General features: G+C 43.2%; 1 protein-coding gene and 1 long non-coding RNA gene across 2 annotated transcripts in view; one reads left to right on the top strand and one right to left on the bottom strand.

The window, feature by feature from the left end:
• The first annotated feature begins 542 nt into the window (after positions 1-542).
• Positions 543-16,765, top strand: part of LOC116065088 (NACHT, LRR and PYD domains-containing protein 3-like) — a 321,141-nt gene continuing 304,918 nt past the window's right edge. Inside the window, exons 1-2 of the mRNA XM_036007044.1 lie at positions 543-684; positions 2,598-2,744. Of these exons, the coding sequence (XP_035862937.1) occupies positions 557-684; positions 2,598-2,744 (275 nt within the window). The 5' untranslated portion in view covers positions 543-556. The remainder of the gene's footprint in view (positions 685-2,597; positions 2,745-16,765) is intronic.
• LOC118496222 overlaps positions 9,967-16,765 on the bottom strand; it is a 30,490-nt gene continuing 23,691 nt past the window's right edge. The window contains exons 3-4 of the long non-coding RNA XR_004898740.1: positions 16,263-16,267; positions 9,967-9,978 (exon numbers count right to left, since the gene is read on the bottom strand). This is a non-coding gene — a long non-coding RNA (uncharacterized LOC118496222). The remainder of the gene's footprint in view (positions 9,979-16,262; positions 16,268-16,765) is intronic.

Raw genomic sequence — 16,765 nt, forward strand, 5'->3', positions numbered from 1 at the left:
GAGGGGCCACTAATTGGCATGGGGCCCTGGGGCGGCCGCACACACGCACCCACGCACCCACGCATCCACGCACCCACGCACCCACGCACCCACGCACCCACGCTATCTCTGCTACTGGCTGTTTGGATGCTCGCATAAGAAAACAGCAAATCTTTGGTTATGTTGGCCTCCATGTTTTCACACACCTGATGCTCTAGGCCAGTGGTTCTCAAATGAGGGTACGTGTCCCTCTAGGGGTACTTTGGAGGACTGCAGGGGGTACGTGTCCCTCTAGGGGTACTTTGGAGGACTGCAGGGGGTACGTGTCCCTGTAGGAGTACTCTAAAGGACTGCAGGGGGTATGTGTCCCTGTAGGGGTACTCTGGTCTACTTCCGGTCGTTTCGAAGCCGTATCGGAGCTGATTTCATCTGCCACTGTGAAGGCGGCGTAAAGCTCTGAAAAGCGGTGACTCTAAATTCTGCATATTCTCTCAGCCTGTGACTCTTGAACAAACGTGTTTCTTTTAAATGCTGCTCACCAACTGTTTTACCTCTCAGACTGACTTCAGATCAGAAGATGAGTGATTTGGAGGAAGAGGAGGACGGAGCAGAGTCTGTAGTATCTGGCTGTCTGTCTATGAAGAGTGACTTTTCCAAAGAGGAACCTCCATTCTTCAGTAATGAACCTGGACCATCAGACACAAAGTAAGAGACTGTTTACTGTCAGCTGACCTGATGAAGATGATGATACGTTGAGGCTGAAGACAATATGTTCTGCTAAAAGATTTATATTAATGATGCAGAACTATTAGTACATATACTGTTTCTAACTCAGATGGATCTTTTCTGGGTTTTATAGCCACAAATTAATGATTCTACTTCTGCAGCAAAACCCCCGAGAATCTCCATTTGAGAATTTACACTTCAGGAAAATATTCACAGGGCTCGACAGTGCGAGCTCTTCACTCACGCTGCTGACACAGTTCACCGTTGTTTGTCATATCCAGATACTTAAGACTTAAAATCTGGTCTGATGATTTTTCATGGCCGATCACCACCGAAGTGCAAATAGAAGTAATATACATCTACGAATCTACGTGTGAATATTAATACTGCACACGTACATTTCCACGTCTAATTACCAGAACCAAACGGAAGCTGCAGGTTTTGTTTGTGCTGCAACTAACGATTAATTTCATAGTCGATTTATCTGTGGATTATTTTCTGGATGAATGGATTAGTAGTTTGGTCTCTAAAATGTTGATCAGTGTTTCCCAAAAAGCCCAAGATGGTGTCCTCAAATGTCTTGTTTTGTCCAAAACTCAAAGATATTCAGTTTCCTCTCTTAGAGGAGAGAAGAAACTAGAACAATATTCACATTTAACAGGCTGACATCACACAAGTTTACCTGTTTGATCATCAAAAATGACTCTTTTGCAACTAAATATATGTGTGCAAACTGTAAAATGTATTTAGGAGCATGTATGCTAATAACTTAACTTAACATGCGGGCGTTTTCACGCTCGCTGTTTTTGCAGATGCAGCGGCCATCCATGTATTTAGGGCCCGAACACCAACCGCGTCAAAGACATTTTGAATTGAAAATGATTATTTTTTACCATTTTGACTATTTTCAGGGGTTGTAATTCAACCAACTTGTACAGATTTCTAAAGACCTTCGCAAAGCTAAATTGCGAAGCTTTTAATTTTTAATTTTTTTATCATACGGGCGTAGCATGTTGATGTTCCCTCGCCAAACAGGAAGTTGTTTGTAACTACTGCCCCAAACTGCTCAGGCTTTATAAAGGTCCTGGCCTGAGACATCTACATATCAGTATTGAGATATAATAGTAGCGCCCCCTACTGGCAACAGAAAGTTTCAGTCATTACACTTTGATGTCCTCTCTAGAGGGTTAACCAGATCCTACTCAGATGTGTTCAGGAAAGCCTTCAGACCTTGATGGGGCTTCACTTTGAACATTGTGATTTTTTTGTTGAAGCGCGTTGCACCTTTGATGTGTCACCATGAAAGAGAAAGTTGTTGTAATTTGGCTCAATAGCGGCCCTTACAAAATTTGAAAGAAATAGCCCCTGCAGTGCGTTTCACCTAGATGTATGGAATTTAGTAGTCATATGTATCATGTCCAGACTTATAAAAAAGCCTCTTGGAGCCATATCCTAAACCCATGATGCCCACAAGTCTCTGAGCTCGAGTCCAAGTCAAGTCTCAAGTGTCTGGTGGTTATGATGGGTGTTATACCACCAGCTGTGATCCATCCAGGCTGCTCAGAACACTGCCTAGCTATATATAAGGAGATCAAAGCATGTAATATGTTATTCTGACTCATTCATCTTCGAACTTCGGCATTATTATGTTATTTTCATTGCATGCTGGGATATACATACATAAAGTAAGGACGTGAGAAAGAATCAGGAACATGTTGCAGTTCACAACATGGAGAAATAATGTAAAGAAAAGTGTTGGTAGGAGAAACTTTGTAAAAAAGAATAAAGCTCTGAAAAGCGGTAACTCTAAATTGAGAATATTCTCTCAGCCTGTGACTCTTGAACAAACGTGTTTCTTTTAAATGCTGCTCACCAACTGTTTTACCTCTCAGACTGACTTCAGATCAGAAGATGAGTGATTTGGAGGAAGAGGAGGACGGAGCAGAGTCTGTAGTATCTGGCTGTCAGTCTATGAAGAGTGACCGGTCCAAAGAGGAACCTCCATTCTTCAGTAATGAATCTGGACCCTCAGACACAAAGTAAGACAACTGATACTAACTCATTTCATGACTCAGTTTCCTACATACAAACTTTTAATCTTCCTAATTATTCACAGTAGCAGCAGATTGTGTGTTTAGAGTTCCATGAATGGCTTAATACAGAGCATTTATCCAGGATTCAAACGATTATAAATAAAACCTGTTGGTGTTTGCAGAGTTCAGAACAACAGACAGAGAGCAGAGTCTGTAGTATCTGGCTGTCTGTCTATGAAGAGTGACTTTTCCAAAGAGGAACCTCCATTCTTCAGTAATGAACCTGGACCCTCAGACACAAAGTAAGAAAACTGCTGCTAACTCATTTCATGACTCAGAATTATTCACAGTAGCAGTAGTTTGTGTGTTTAGAGTTCCATAAATGGCTTAAAGGAGAACTCCGGGCAATTTTTACGTTAATCTTGATCGCTATAAGTATGTGAGTACTATCGATAGCAAAAAAAAATGAGCCAAATCAGTGCTAGCATCATGGAGCTGCTGCAGCTAATGCTGAGAGCTCTCGTTAGCTAAAACGGCAGTTTTGGGGGCATATCATAAAGAGTGCCTTTGTGCCTCTTAACAGACACAACATGCAATTAAAATGTCTGTGCAACATGAACAGGGCCCTTACATGACAACAAGATGCGTTTTCAACTCAGACATTGTTTAAATTCACCTACCCTGTTAGCTGCTAGCTGTTAGCTGCTAGCTGCCGTCTGGGATGAGTGAGTTCAGCCAGGCTTCGGTAATAATCATCAAGCAGCAGTTCTGTGTGTATTTGTAGCATATATATCCATTTTGTGTGCGATCCATCTGGCGTTGGTGAATAGTAGTCTCTGCAGTGGTGAACTGTGTGTTAGTAGCCTTAGCCAGGCTAGCAGGGCCGACCGGCATCCTTCTACTTCCTCCCCGCCTTCCTCACCTGCCGCGGCCGACAACAATTCACGGGCGCCCGGTGGTCTGGTGGATGTCCTCCAGAGGACAGTTCATGCTTTCACGGCGAAATTTTTGCAGCGAAAAAAGTTTATTTCCCCCTCAAAAATAGGTAACTGAGCACTGTAGTGGTTATGATTATATCAGTGACTATGTAACGACATGGAAACGGGCCAAATGATGCCTGTTTCTTGTAAAGTAACAGCGTTACAGGAGGCTAGCTGTAGTCTTGCACTGAAGTCCCGCGGGAATTCAGTTGTAGCAGGAAAAGGTAAACAGCAGTGTGCAGATCGGAGCGTAATGTGTGACGAGTGAAGAGCGGAGGTGTTCACAAGGGAAGAAGCTTGGAGTAATGTAACTATGGAGCTAGAGCCAGCCTTCAGTAACGCTATTACTGTACAAGAAACAGGCATCATGTGGCCCGTTTCCATGTAGTTACATAGTCACTGATATAATCATAACCACTACAGTGCTCAATTACCTATTTTTGAGGGGGAAATGAACTTTTTTTGCCGCGAAAGCATGAACTGTCCTCTGGAGGACATCCACCAGACCAGCGGGCGCCCGTGGATTGTTGTCGGCCGCGGCAGGTGAGGAAGGCGGGGAGGAAGTAGAAGGATGCCGGTCGGCCCTGCTAGCCTGGCTAAGGCAACTAACAGACAGGTCACCACTGCAGAGACTACTATTCACCAACGCCAGATGGATCGCACACAAAATAGATATATATGCTACAAATACACACAGAACTGCTGCTTGATGATTATTACTGAAGCCTGGCTGAACACACTCACTCATCCCAGACGGCAGCTAGCAGCTAACAGGGTAGGTGAATTTAAACAATGTCTGAGTTGAAAACGCATCTTGTCGTCATGTAAGGGCCCTGTTCATGTTGCACAGACATTTTAATTGCATGTTGTGTCTGTTAAGAGGCACAAAGGCACTCTTTATGATATGCCCCCAAAACTGCCGTTGTAATTAAGTGAGAGCTCTCGGCATTAGCTGCAGCAGCTCCATATTGCTAGCACCGATTTGGCTCGTTGTTTTTTGCTTTCAACAGTACTCACATACTTATAGCGATCAAGATTAATGTAAAAATTGCCCGGAGTTCTCCTTTAATAAATAGTATTTATCCAGGATTCAAACGATTATAAATAAAACCTGTTGGTGTTTGCAGAGTTCAGAACAACAGACAGAGAGCAGAGTCTGTAGTATCTGGCTGTCTGTCTGTGAAGAGTGACTTTTCCAAAGAGGAACCTCCATTCTTCAGTAATGAACCTGGACCATCAGACACAAAGTAAGACAACTGTTACTGACTCGTTTAATGACTCAGTTTCAGTTTTTCTTGCTGATGTTACATACATTCTGTTACATGCTGGTCTTCCTCAATATTCAGACCACTTCTAACCTCTGTTGAAACCTAACTGACTCTAGACAGTTTGGCCAAATCTTGATGTGTATCGACAACAATCAACAAATCATTTTAGTGATAAAGAAATGTTTTTTCAGAAAGAGGAAGAGGAGTGATGTTTCTGAGGAGGAGCAGCCGTCCAGATCCAGAACCAGAGCTGGACTGCAGACAGCCAATCAGAGCATCTCTGAACAAAGTAAGTCTGTCCATCTGTCTGCTGATGTCTTCATGTCTGAACACACAACTGGTTGTTGGAATACTGAGACATTTGTTGAGTCAGACAGCACAGACTAGGGCTGCACAACATATCGTTTTTTTATCGTTGATTAGTGATATCAACTAACGCAATATGCACATCAGATTTTTTGTGTTAGTTACAAGGAATTATTTAACTAACTTCATGTCTGAACACTGGTTGTTGTAATACTGAGACATAAAGCGCATAACATCATTATTACTACCGTTACAGTTTAAGTCCATCTGAAATATATGTTTTCATATTGGTAATGAAAATGATCACCACACATTCTTTTTCTTGTTCTGTCTCTCACCTTTCTTGTTTCTGTTCTTTTTTTAGTGTATGTTGGTCGTGTGAAACATAGGATCAGGCTGAAGGGGACATTTGAACGTGTGACTGAAGGAACTGAAACAGGAAGTAGAACCCTCCTCAACAGGATCTACACTGCCCTGTACATCATAGATGGACAGAGTGAAGAGGTTAATACCCAACATGAGGTGAGGCAGCTCGAGACAGCTTCCAAGAAGAAGACCCTCCATGACTCTCCAATCAAGTGCTGTGACATCTTTAAAGCCTTACCTGACCAACAGAAACACATCAGAGTGGTTCTGACGAGCGGCGTCGCTGGCGTTGGAAAAACCTTCTCAGTGCAGAAGTTCTGTCTGGACTGGGTCAAGGGTTTGGAAAACCAAGATATCAGTCTGGTGATTCCTCTTTCCTTCAGGGAGCTGAACTTGATCAAAGATGAGCAGTACAGTCTTCTGGAGCTGCTCCGTGTTTTCCATCCAACATTACAGGAGGTCACAGCAGAGCAGCTCGCTGGCTCTAAAGTTCTCTTCATCTTTGACGGCCTGGATGAAAGCAGACTTTCACTGGATTTCAACAACAATGAGGCTGTTTCTGATGTCACACAGAAGTCATCAGTCAACGTGCTGTTGACAAACCTCATCCAGGGGAAGCTGCTTCCCTCGGCTCTCGTCTGGATAACTTCCCGACCTGCAGCAGCCAATCAGATCCCTCCTGCGTGTGTCGACAGGGTAACAGAAGTACAAGGCTTCACTGACGCCCAGAAGGAGGAGTACTTCAGGAAGAGAGTCAGTGATGAAGAGCTGTCCAGCAGAATCATCTCCCACATCAAGACATCCAGGAGCCTCCACATCATGTGTCTGATCCCAGTCTTCTGCTGGATCACTGCTACAGTTCTGGACCACATGTTGACTACAGACCAGAGAGGAGAGCTGCCCAAGACCCTGACTGACATGTACTCACACTTCCTGCTGGTTCAGACAAAGAGGAAGAAGCTCAAGTATGCTGAGGGACATGAGACGAGTCCACAGGAGCTGACGGAGGCTGACAGGGAAGTTCTTCTGAAGCTGGGGAGGCTGGCGTTTGAACAGCTGGAGAAAGGAAACATCATGTTCTACCAAGAAGACCTGGAGCGCTGTGGTCTGGATGTCACAGAGGCCTCGCTGTACTCAGGAGTTTGTACACAGATCTTCAAAAGAGAGAGTGTGATCTTCCAGAAAACAGTCTACTGCTTCGTTCATCTGAGCGTTCAGGAGTTTCTGGCTGCAGTCTACCTGTTCCACTGTTACACCAACAGGAAGACACAGGTACTGAAGGACTTCCTGGAGAGACACTGGGGAGAAGACTACGTTAGTTCATCCCTGGAGAGAAACAGAGATATTTACCGTCACCACCTGACAAGATTCAGTCAGAGGAGGACATCTCTGGGAGTTGATGGTCATCTTCGTCCTTCTTATCCAAGTCATCGTCATCACCATCACCCATTCCTGGATGTCTTCCTGAAGAAAGCCATGAAGAAATCCCTTGAAAGTCAAAATGGCCACCTGGACCTGTTTGTCCGCTTCCTTCATGGCCTCTCTCTGGAGTCCAACCAGAGACTCTTAGGAGGCCTGCTGGGTCAGACAGACAACAGTCCAGAAATCATTCAGAGAGCCATCAACAACCTGAAGAAAATGAACGGTTATGAGATCTCTACTGACAGAAGCATCAACATCTTCCACTGTCTGACAGAGATGAACGACCACTCAGTCCATCAGGAGATCAAAGAGTTCCTGAAGTCAGAGAACAGATCAGAGAAGAAACTCTCTGTGATCCACTGCTCAGCTCTGGCCTACATGCTGCAGATGTCAGAGGAGGTTCTGGATGAGTTGGACCTGAACAGGTTCAGCTCATCAGAGGAGGGACGATGGAGACTGCTTCCAGCTGTGAGGAACTGCAGAAAGGCTGTGTAAGTCCAGATGTGATTATCATTTTAAATCAATGTGAAGCTGAGGCCATCAGTATTAGAGTAAACATGCAGATTTTACACACATGAACAATATAAAAGTTACACACTATAAAAGATAAACCTGCTTATTGTAAATAATTCTACATGTTACTCTGCAAATATCTTTGTTGCCTCAAATGCTGTGAGAATGAGACGATGATGATCTTTGTGTTTGTAGCTAAAGTATCTTCTGTCATCATTTAATCACAACAGACAGCCTTTTTACAGTGTATACAGTCTGCAGTGTGTTTCTATAATGTGTCTATTTTATATACAAACAGACATACATTATTTATGATCTGCTGAACTAACGTCACATGAAGTTTAAGCTTTTTCATAATAACTTTCATTTAGTTATTTTTATCATATTTTATGAGTAGTTTCTGAACTATTTAATTTCACATTTTATAAAATATCTATCAGGGCTGGTTGAAAAAAATAGATTTAATTTGAATGATCCTATATCAATAGATAAAATCCAGAATGGGTTTCTGTCTGTATCATATAAAACTAGAAGACCTGAGGAATCCATTGGTATCAACTATGTCATGCTAGCTGTTGGGAAGGTTAGATAACGCTCCAAAGTTAAATTACAAGTTACAGGATACATTTTGGAGAGGGAGAAACTGGCATGGCCATTTTAAAAGGAAATCTGAATGAAATATCTCTAAACTCTCTGACTGTAGAGTCTGTAGAGCTGCACTTTATTGTGTTCATGTTGAATAAGAAGTACTTTAAAGGCTAACTACCATTTTTTTCAACCTTGCCGAGATACAATGTAACCTAATGGGGCAATTGTGAAGCCTTGCTTTTTGTCCAATAAAAGTGATTTTTTTGCTACTGATTGTTACTAAAAGTGTCTGACAACATCATCGATCTCAGGACGTGACTTTTTGTTCGAAGACAGCGGTTTGGAGAGTGAAACTCGAGAAAAAGCGTTCAGGTAGTCTGTTGTAACGGAGTAGGCTACAGAAATCATAGGCTCCTCTTATCTGAAATATTTTCAATACAATGGCTCAATATTAAAATGTTTTCGACAATGTGAAATCACCTTTATAGGACAAAATGCAAGGCTCCACAATTGCCCCATTAGATTACATTGTAGCTTGATTTGCAGCTTGATTTGCACCGGCCCGTCATTGCGATTTTGCTCAATACTGGACCAAAACTGGACAAGATGAAAAAAAAACGGTAGTTACCCTTTAATGTAACTGCTTTGGGTTAAATTCTTGATGTAAACATTGAGACTTTAATAATAGAGACAGAGGCAAGTCCCGCCCCCACCAGAGTGGAAAACATCTCTCTGCTCTCCGTTGACTTGTATTCTGTGAAAGTTTCCCCCTCTTTATTCCGTCTGCTAGAAAACAACAGAGACATGCATAAAAGCTGCAGTGTGCTGAAAGTCACTACCAAAAGGCTAAATAACCCAGAACTTAAGTTTTCATAAGCTGCCGACCCAAAATACTGAGCTTTTATGAAGACAAAAGTGGAAACAGACGTGAGGAATCAGTGGAGAGAATGGGAAGACTGTAGGATCCCAGATCACAGATCCCAGATCACACCAACCAGTGGCGGTTTTTGGCATGGGCGAACCAGGCAGCCGCCCGGGGCGGCATTTTTTCATGTCACATGGGGGGCGGCAAAAAAAGTCCTCTGCGCTGAAAAGCGGTTTTCTGTTATCTATTGTTTCACTGTGTGGGGAATTAGCAAATCGGTACCCCCCCTGCAGCTGCAGGCGCCCTGCTGGCACCCCCTACTTTCACAATGAAATGGACTAGTCCGTAGCGGTGCGGGCACGAAAGATATACACACGGTAACAGGAGAACTGGGAAGTACACAGAGAAGGAGCAAGACGAGTCTAAACCTTTCTTTTATGTCAATGGTCTAAACGCAAAAATCAAACAAAGTTACCCAAGCGGCTCAAATTAAAGAAAAAAGCGAAAAGACATGTTTTAGGCAGTAGCGGGACCTCCATCAGCTCCCGTGGTTGATGATAGTGATAGTGGTGTCGGTGACAGCGGCATGCAGAGTGAGGAGGAGACTCAGGAGGAGAGGGACAGAGATGGAGTGAGGCTAGAGAGGCGGCGCCAGGGAGGGGCTAGAGGGTGCTGTAGCTACCCCTAGGATTGCCATAGCACCCCATTAGCACCCCCAAGAAATTGCTGTGGTTGATTTATAAATAACTAAAAAATCGTTAATGTGTAAATAGTATAATTTATATTTGAAAAATGAATAAATACATTAATAAAACAAACCGATTGTTTTTAAGCTAAAAAACACAGGTGATGGTATTCGGCCAAAGGGTGCAGCACACATTGAACTTTTGACCTTACTTCTGCAGTAACGTATTCACAAAGAAGAAAAAGAGCTCAATATTTGGAGCTGTTAGGATTAGAGAAGTGAGTCTAACGCTAGCAATGGATAGTTTTTTACTCCCTCAACTTCAAGGTGTGGAGACTTTATCAAAATCTGTAAATGAGACTGAGAGATATGGTGAACTTGTCACCAACCGGGACAAAGAAAAGCGGCTGGAGGAAGGTGATCTGACCACGGCTGTGATTGCTGCTGAGGATGCTTAATGTCACCCTGCTGTACATGACATTAGACCAGGGGATCGCACAGCCAGGCCACAGTGGGTGAGTCAGCTGATACGGGTCCATGCAAGAACTTTACTCTTATCTCTGTCTCGTAGAAGAACATTACAGTGAACATGTGTTTTACAGAAATGTGAATAAATGGATCACCGAATCTAAACTTATACAGCGCACTGGACATGCGCAAACAGGCAACAAACGTGTTCGCCCTCAGTGGCTTATTTAGATATATTAAGTCACTACAGATATGACTACACTATTTTGACCATACGTGCAAGTGTGAAAACTGTGTGAGGATACATGCGCGTGTGTGTTTATGTGTGTGCTTGGCTATGGGTGGTGTATTTGGCCTGCTGCATTAATCTTCTGAGCCACTGTATGAGAGCTGCAGTAATGATTGTTTGAACCCGGCTTGTTGGCTGGTATTTGAAATATGTTTGGTGGGCTAATCAGAGTTCTATGGTGCTGTTGTATCGGCAACTTTAAATCAATCTCTCTCGTTCGCTCGCTTAGTAAACCACGGCGGAGGTGGGTGGGCATCTGCGCGAGTGTGTGTAACGTTAGCCTATTTTTGTGAAGGGAAACTCAAAATTTCAGAGCACCCTCACTGAAACGTCCAGCAACCCCAAAGCACCAGCAAAAGAACATCTCTGGCGCCGCCACTGTGAGGCTAGAACCTGCTGTAAGCACAACTCCCCTTAAAACACTTTGGCCCTTGATAAAACTGAGTGGTGGACAAACTGTTGATGATAGCACTACAACAATAAAAGACGTAGGCATGCTTTACTGTATGATTGCATTAGTAGCCTAGATAAACGTTGCACATCATGCAAACATTCTTAACGAGAATTATAGCTTTTCTATCTCCTTAGGCAGACAAAAACTCATGATAGACCTCTTCAAATTAAAGCACAGGGCCTCTTGAAATGATAAAAAATATGTATTTATATATATAAGCTAAAAAAAATAAATAAAAGTATGTATATATATATATATATATATATATATAGAGAGAGAGAGAGAGAGAGAGAGAGAGAGAGAGAGAGATTTATGATTCATGATTCATGAGGAGTATACCGTTTTTATTGTATTAATAAAAAGTATTTAATGTGTCAACTCTCACAGATTCTTGCTTACTCATTACATGGCGTTAGTAGTTTTAAGGAGTAGGAGTAGCTATACCTATTCAGGGGAGGGCAAGGACGGGTGGTATTTGTGATCTTATGTGGTGGGCCGGTCTGGGCCAAAATGCCAGGTCTGATTTTTGGTCCCAGTCTGTCCCTGTCGATGACATCATTGATAATTTTGCGTCAAGGAAGGCCAGAGAGGTCAGGTTTTAGTTTTAGTTCTTAGTGCTATAGTGTAATAATTAGATTCTCTTTAGTGTGTCTTCACATTTGTGTGATGAAGGATTTTTGCTATTTAGAATATTTCTATATTTTATATTATTTGTTGCTCTCTGCTCTTGTTAAATTTTTTATGATTGTATATATTTTTGGCACATTTATGTATATAGTGTATATTTATTTTAAGTTCTCATAACCTATACTGTCATATTTTGTGCAGAATTGTGCTCATTGTCTTTTGGCAATGTTGGAGGTGGAGATTGTGCACCTTTAGAAAGTGTGTTTCCTGTTGTAATTGCAATAGTTAAATAACTAGATTCTCTTAAGTGTTTTTTTCGCCCAGGGCGCTATTCAATGTAGAACCGCCACTGACACCAACCTAACGATATGTCCAACGTTATGTGTGTTAGCTTATAGCGTAACTCTCGCCAAAATGCAACCTAGGGTCTTTTTGTGAATATACCCGAGTCAAACTTTAATTTAAAGGCATAATTAGGACGGAAACGCCACTTTCAAGATTCACTGTATTCATGTTTTCGGTCAAATGGCCTTTTGAATGGGAGTGCTAGGGGCACTAGAATGATAGCATCAAAATTGTTATTTTTAAAACACTAAGAACGCTTGACACAACATGAAACTTTGCTTGAAGTATCAACAGGGGCTCTAAACATTAAGTTGAGCATTGAGAACACTGTTTGTGTACACAGAGTTTACTAAAAAAGGTTTTGAACGACTCACTTTAGCAGTTGTTCTTTACGCTATCCGCCATCTTGTCAGTCAAAAAGTGTCGATCTCCGAATGCGAATGAACGGACTTCATAGGAGGAAATGTCATTCTTATATGAGGCTCCTTTTTCAACTACAATGTCAATATTGTTTTTCACTGAGAAAACAACAAATTATCCGTGCATTTCATTATCTCAAGACACTTTATAGAGAGAGTATGTCTAGACCACACTATAATTTACAAAGACTCAACAATTCCAGTGATTCCCCTAAGAGCAAGCATTTACTGTGACAGTGGCGAGGAAAAACTTCCTTTTAGGGAGAAACCTGGGACAGACCCAGGCTCTTGGTAGGAGGTGTCTGACGGTGCTGGTTGGGGGTGTGATGAACAGTGGCAACAATAGTCACAATAAAGATAATGGAACAATGACTAGAAATAGTAGTTGTAGTAGTTCATGGTGTAGCAGGGCGTAGCAGGGCACTGCAGGGCATAGCAGGACGTAGCAGGGTGTAGCAGGACGTAGCAGGATGTAGCAGGGCACTGTAGAGCGTAGCAGGGTGTAGCAGGGCATAGCAGGGTGCGGAGCCAGACCATGGTGACAGCTGCAACCATGATTTAGGTGCCATCCTAATCCAAGGAAAACTGCTGGGCGAAAAAAAAATAAGGACTCCAGGGAATAAGTTCCACAGAGCTAGGTTAGTAACAAGTATGTCTAGGACATGGATGCACACAGATGGAAAGAGAGAGGAGAGAGGAGCTCAGTGTGTCAAAGGAAGGCCCCCAGCAGTCTAAAACTATAACAGCATAACTAAGAGCTGGTGCAAGACAAACCTGAGCCAGTTCTTTAAGGGTTGGTAGATGACTCTGACGACTATGAAGAGAAGCAGAGAAGAGAAGGGGTGCCGTGTCTGGAGCATTACATTACATCCCTCCCCCGCCGGTATAGGCGAACGCTGCAACTCCTCACTCCCTAACTATAAGTTTTATTGAAGAGGAGAGTTTTAAGTTTACTCTTAAAAGTGGTGACGGTGTCTGCCCCCCGAACCCAGACTGGGAGCTGGTTCCACAGGAGAGGAGCCTGATAGCTAAAGGCTCTGGCTCCCATTCTACTTTTAGAGACTCTAGGAACCACAGGTAACTCTGCATTCTGGGAGCGCAGTGCTCTAGTGGGACAATAAGGTACTATGAGCTCTTCAAGATATGATGGTGCTTGACCATTTAGAGCTTTGTAGGTCAGGAGAAGGATTTTAAATTCAAGCCTGGATTTTACAGGAAGCCAATGCAGAGAAGCTAATACAGGAGAAATATGATTTCTGTTCTTAGTTCTTGTCAGAATACGCGCTGCAGCATTCTGGATCAGATGGAGAGTCTTGAGGGACTTATTTGAGCATCCTGATAATAAGGAATTACAGTAGTCCAGCCTGGAAGTAACAAATGCATGGACTAGTTTTTCAGCATCGTTTTGAGACAGGATGTGCCTAATTTTAGCAATGTTACAAAGGTGAAAAAAGGCTGTTCTTGAGGTTTGTTTTAAGTGGGCGTTAAAGGATATCCTGATCAAAAATAACTCCTAGATTTCTGACAGTAGTGCTGGAAGCCAGGGCAATACCATCTAGGGTAGCTATATCTTTAGATAATGTGGTTCGTAGGTGTTTAGGGCCCAGCACATTAACTTCAGTTTTGTCTGAGTTTAACATCAGAAAATTGTAGGTAATCCATGATTTTATATCTTTAATGCATGGTTGAAGTTTAGCTAACTGACTGGTTTCATCTGGCTTGATTGATAGGTATATCAATTTATATGGAACTAAGCTTTAGGAGCTTTCCATCTTTACTCTCCTCCCTGTTACGTTGCATTTGGAGATTGACTCTTTTTGACTGACAAGATGGCGGATAGCGTAAACTACAACTGCTAAAGTGAGTTTTTCAAAACCTTTCTTTTTAGTGTACTCTGTGTACACAAACAGCGTTCTCAATGCTCGAGTTCATGTGTAGAGCCCCTGGTGATACTTAAATTGCAAAATTTCATGTTGTGTCGAGCCTTCTTAGTGTTATAAAAGTAGTGATTTTGATGCTGTCATAGTAGTGCCCCTAGCACTCCCATTTAAAAGGCCATTTGACCGAAAACAAGAATATGGTAAATCTTAAAAGTGGCGTTTCCGTCCTCATTATGCTTTTAAACGAAAGTTTGACTAGGGTATATTCACAAAAAGACCCTAGGCCACCCATGACACACGGACATTGATTCGTATGCCTCCTCCATTCTGGACTGTACCAACTCAAACATCAACAGTGTCACCACTCTCAAATGGATTACTACTTTCCCTAATCAGAAGCCATGGATGAACAGTGAGGTCAGACTCCTGCTGAAGGCACGAGACATTACATTCAAATCAGGTGATGCTCAAGCCTATAGCTCTAATAGGACTAACCTGAATAGGGGCATCAAAAAGGCCAAGCACAACCACAATCTAAGGATTGAGGATCACTTCAAGAACAGCCCTGACCCCCGACTCATGTGGCAAGGCATCCAGGCCATCACAGATTACAAAACCACTAACCCCCCCCCCGTCACGACACTTCCTTGCCTGATCAGGGAACCACTTCTATGGCTGCTTTGATAGGGACAACAAGGAGGTGACCATCAAGGCTGTGGTCACCAGCCCCTCACACTCTCCACCACTGATGTGTGTGTGGCACTGAGCAGGATTAACGCACGTAAGGCCGCTGGTCCTGATGATATCCCTGGACACATACTCAGGGCCTGTGCTGTGTAGTTGACTGAGGTTTGGACTGACATATTTAATCTGTCACTAGCCCAGGCAGCTGTCCCCGTGTGCTTTAAAACCACCTCCATCGTGCCGGTGCCAAAACACTCCACAAGCCTTAATGACTTCCGTCCAGTTGCACTCACCCCCATCATTATGAAATGCTTCGAGAGGCTGGTCCTGGCCCATCTCAAGACCTGCTTACCACCCTCACTGGACCCCTTCCAATTCGCCTACCGTCAGAACAGGAGCACAGAGGATGCCATCTCTACGGCACTTCACTCTGCCCTGTCCCACCTTGACAATAGCAACACCTATGTGAGAATGCTGTTCATTGACTTTAGTTCAGCATTCAACACCATCATCCCCTCCAAACTGATGTTGTTGACGGATGTGTGCTGAGCCCTCTCCTTTACTCCCTCTTCACCTACGACTGCACACCTGTACATGGCTCTAACACCATTGTCAAGTTTGCAGACGACACTACGGTGATTGGTCTCATCAGCAACAACGATGAGACGGCCTACAGGGAGGAGGTCCAGCACCTAACATTGTGGTGCACTAACAACAACCTGGCTTTCAACACCAAGAAGACCAAATAGCTCATTGTGGACTTCAGGAAGTAGCTAACACACACACACCCATTCCCATCAACGGGACTGAGGTGGAGCGTGTCACAAGCTTCAAGTTTCTGGGTGTCCACATCTCTGAGGACCTCTCTTGGACCCTCAACACCTCTACCCTGATCAAGAAGGCTCACCAGCGTCTCTTCTTTCTGAGGAGACTCAAGAAGGTCCACCTGTCTCCTCAGATCCTGGTGAACAGTTTGGTATGGCAACTGCTCTGCCCATGACCGGAAAGCACTGCAGAGGGTGGTGAAAACTGTCCAACGCATCACCGGTTCCTCACTCCCCTCCATCGAGGCCATCCAGGGCAAGCAATGCTTGCGTAAGGCACGCAGCATCATCAAAGACTGTTCTCACCCCAACCACAGACTGTTCACCCCACTCCACAGGTCTCTCCGCACCCGAACCAGCAGGTTCAGAGGAAGCTTCTTTCCTGCGTCTGTCACCCTACTGAACTCTAGCTCTGCATCCCGGTGACAACCAACCAACTCAGCCCCCAACCCCCCTATCCCACCCATAGTGTTCTACAGTAACTACACTTATACATAGCCATATTCTACTGCTCTTCATACTATTCATCCTGCACATACACTTATTCTTTCTACTCTTATAATGTTACTGTTTCTGCACTACAATGGTACTGTTACCACACTGCATATAGCTGTACATACTGTACATATCTGTCTATATGGTTCATACTGAATATCCATATTTATTCTGTTTTTCTTATAATACACTGCATATATCTATATTATTCTTACTACTATAATAATGTCAATGCTACTACATTGCACATAAGTGTACATGTTGTTTATACATTGTTCATATTTCATAGCCATATTTATACTGCTCTTACAGTATAAGGTAACTGCTAATACATTGCACTTTTCTGCTCTTTTTGCACTTCTGGTTGGACGCAAACTGCATTTCGTTGTCTTTGTACATGTACTCTACACAATGACAATAAAATTGAATCTAATCTAATCTAATTTTGGCAAGAGTTACGCTTTAATTTACAAATAGAAGGGGAGAGATGTTTTCCCCTCCGGTGGGCGTGGCTTTCAGAGTATGACGTGATGCGCTCTGTCTCTATGC

Source organism: Sander lucioperca, chromosome 11 (genome assembly GCF_008315115.2).
Source record: "Sander lucioperca isolate FBNREF2018 chromosome 11, SLUC_FBN_1.2, whole genome shotgun sequence".
In the NCBI taxonomy this organism is placed as follows: Eukaryota; Metazoa; Chordata; class Actinopteri; order Perciformes; family Percidae; genus Sander; species Sander lucioperca.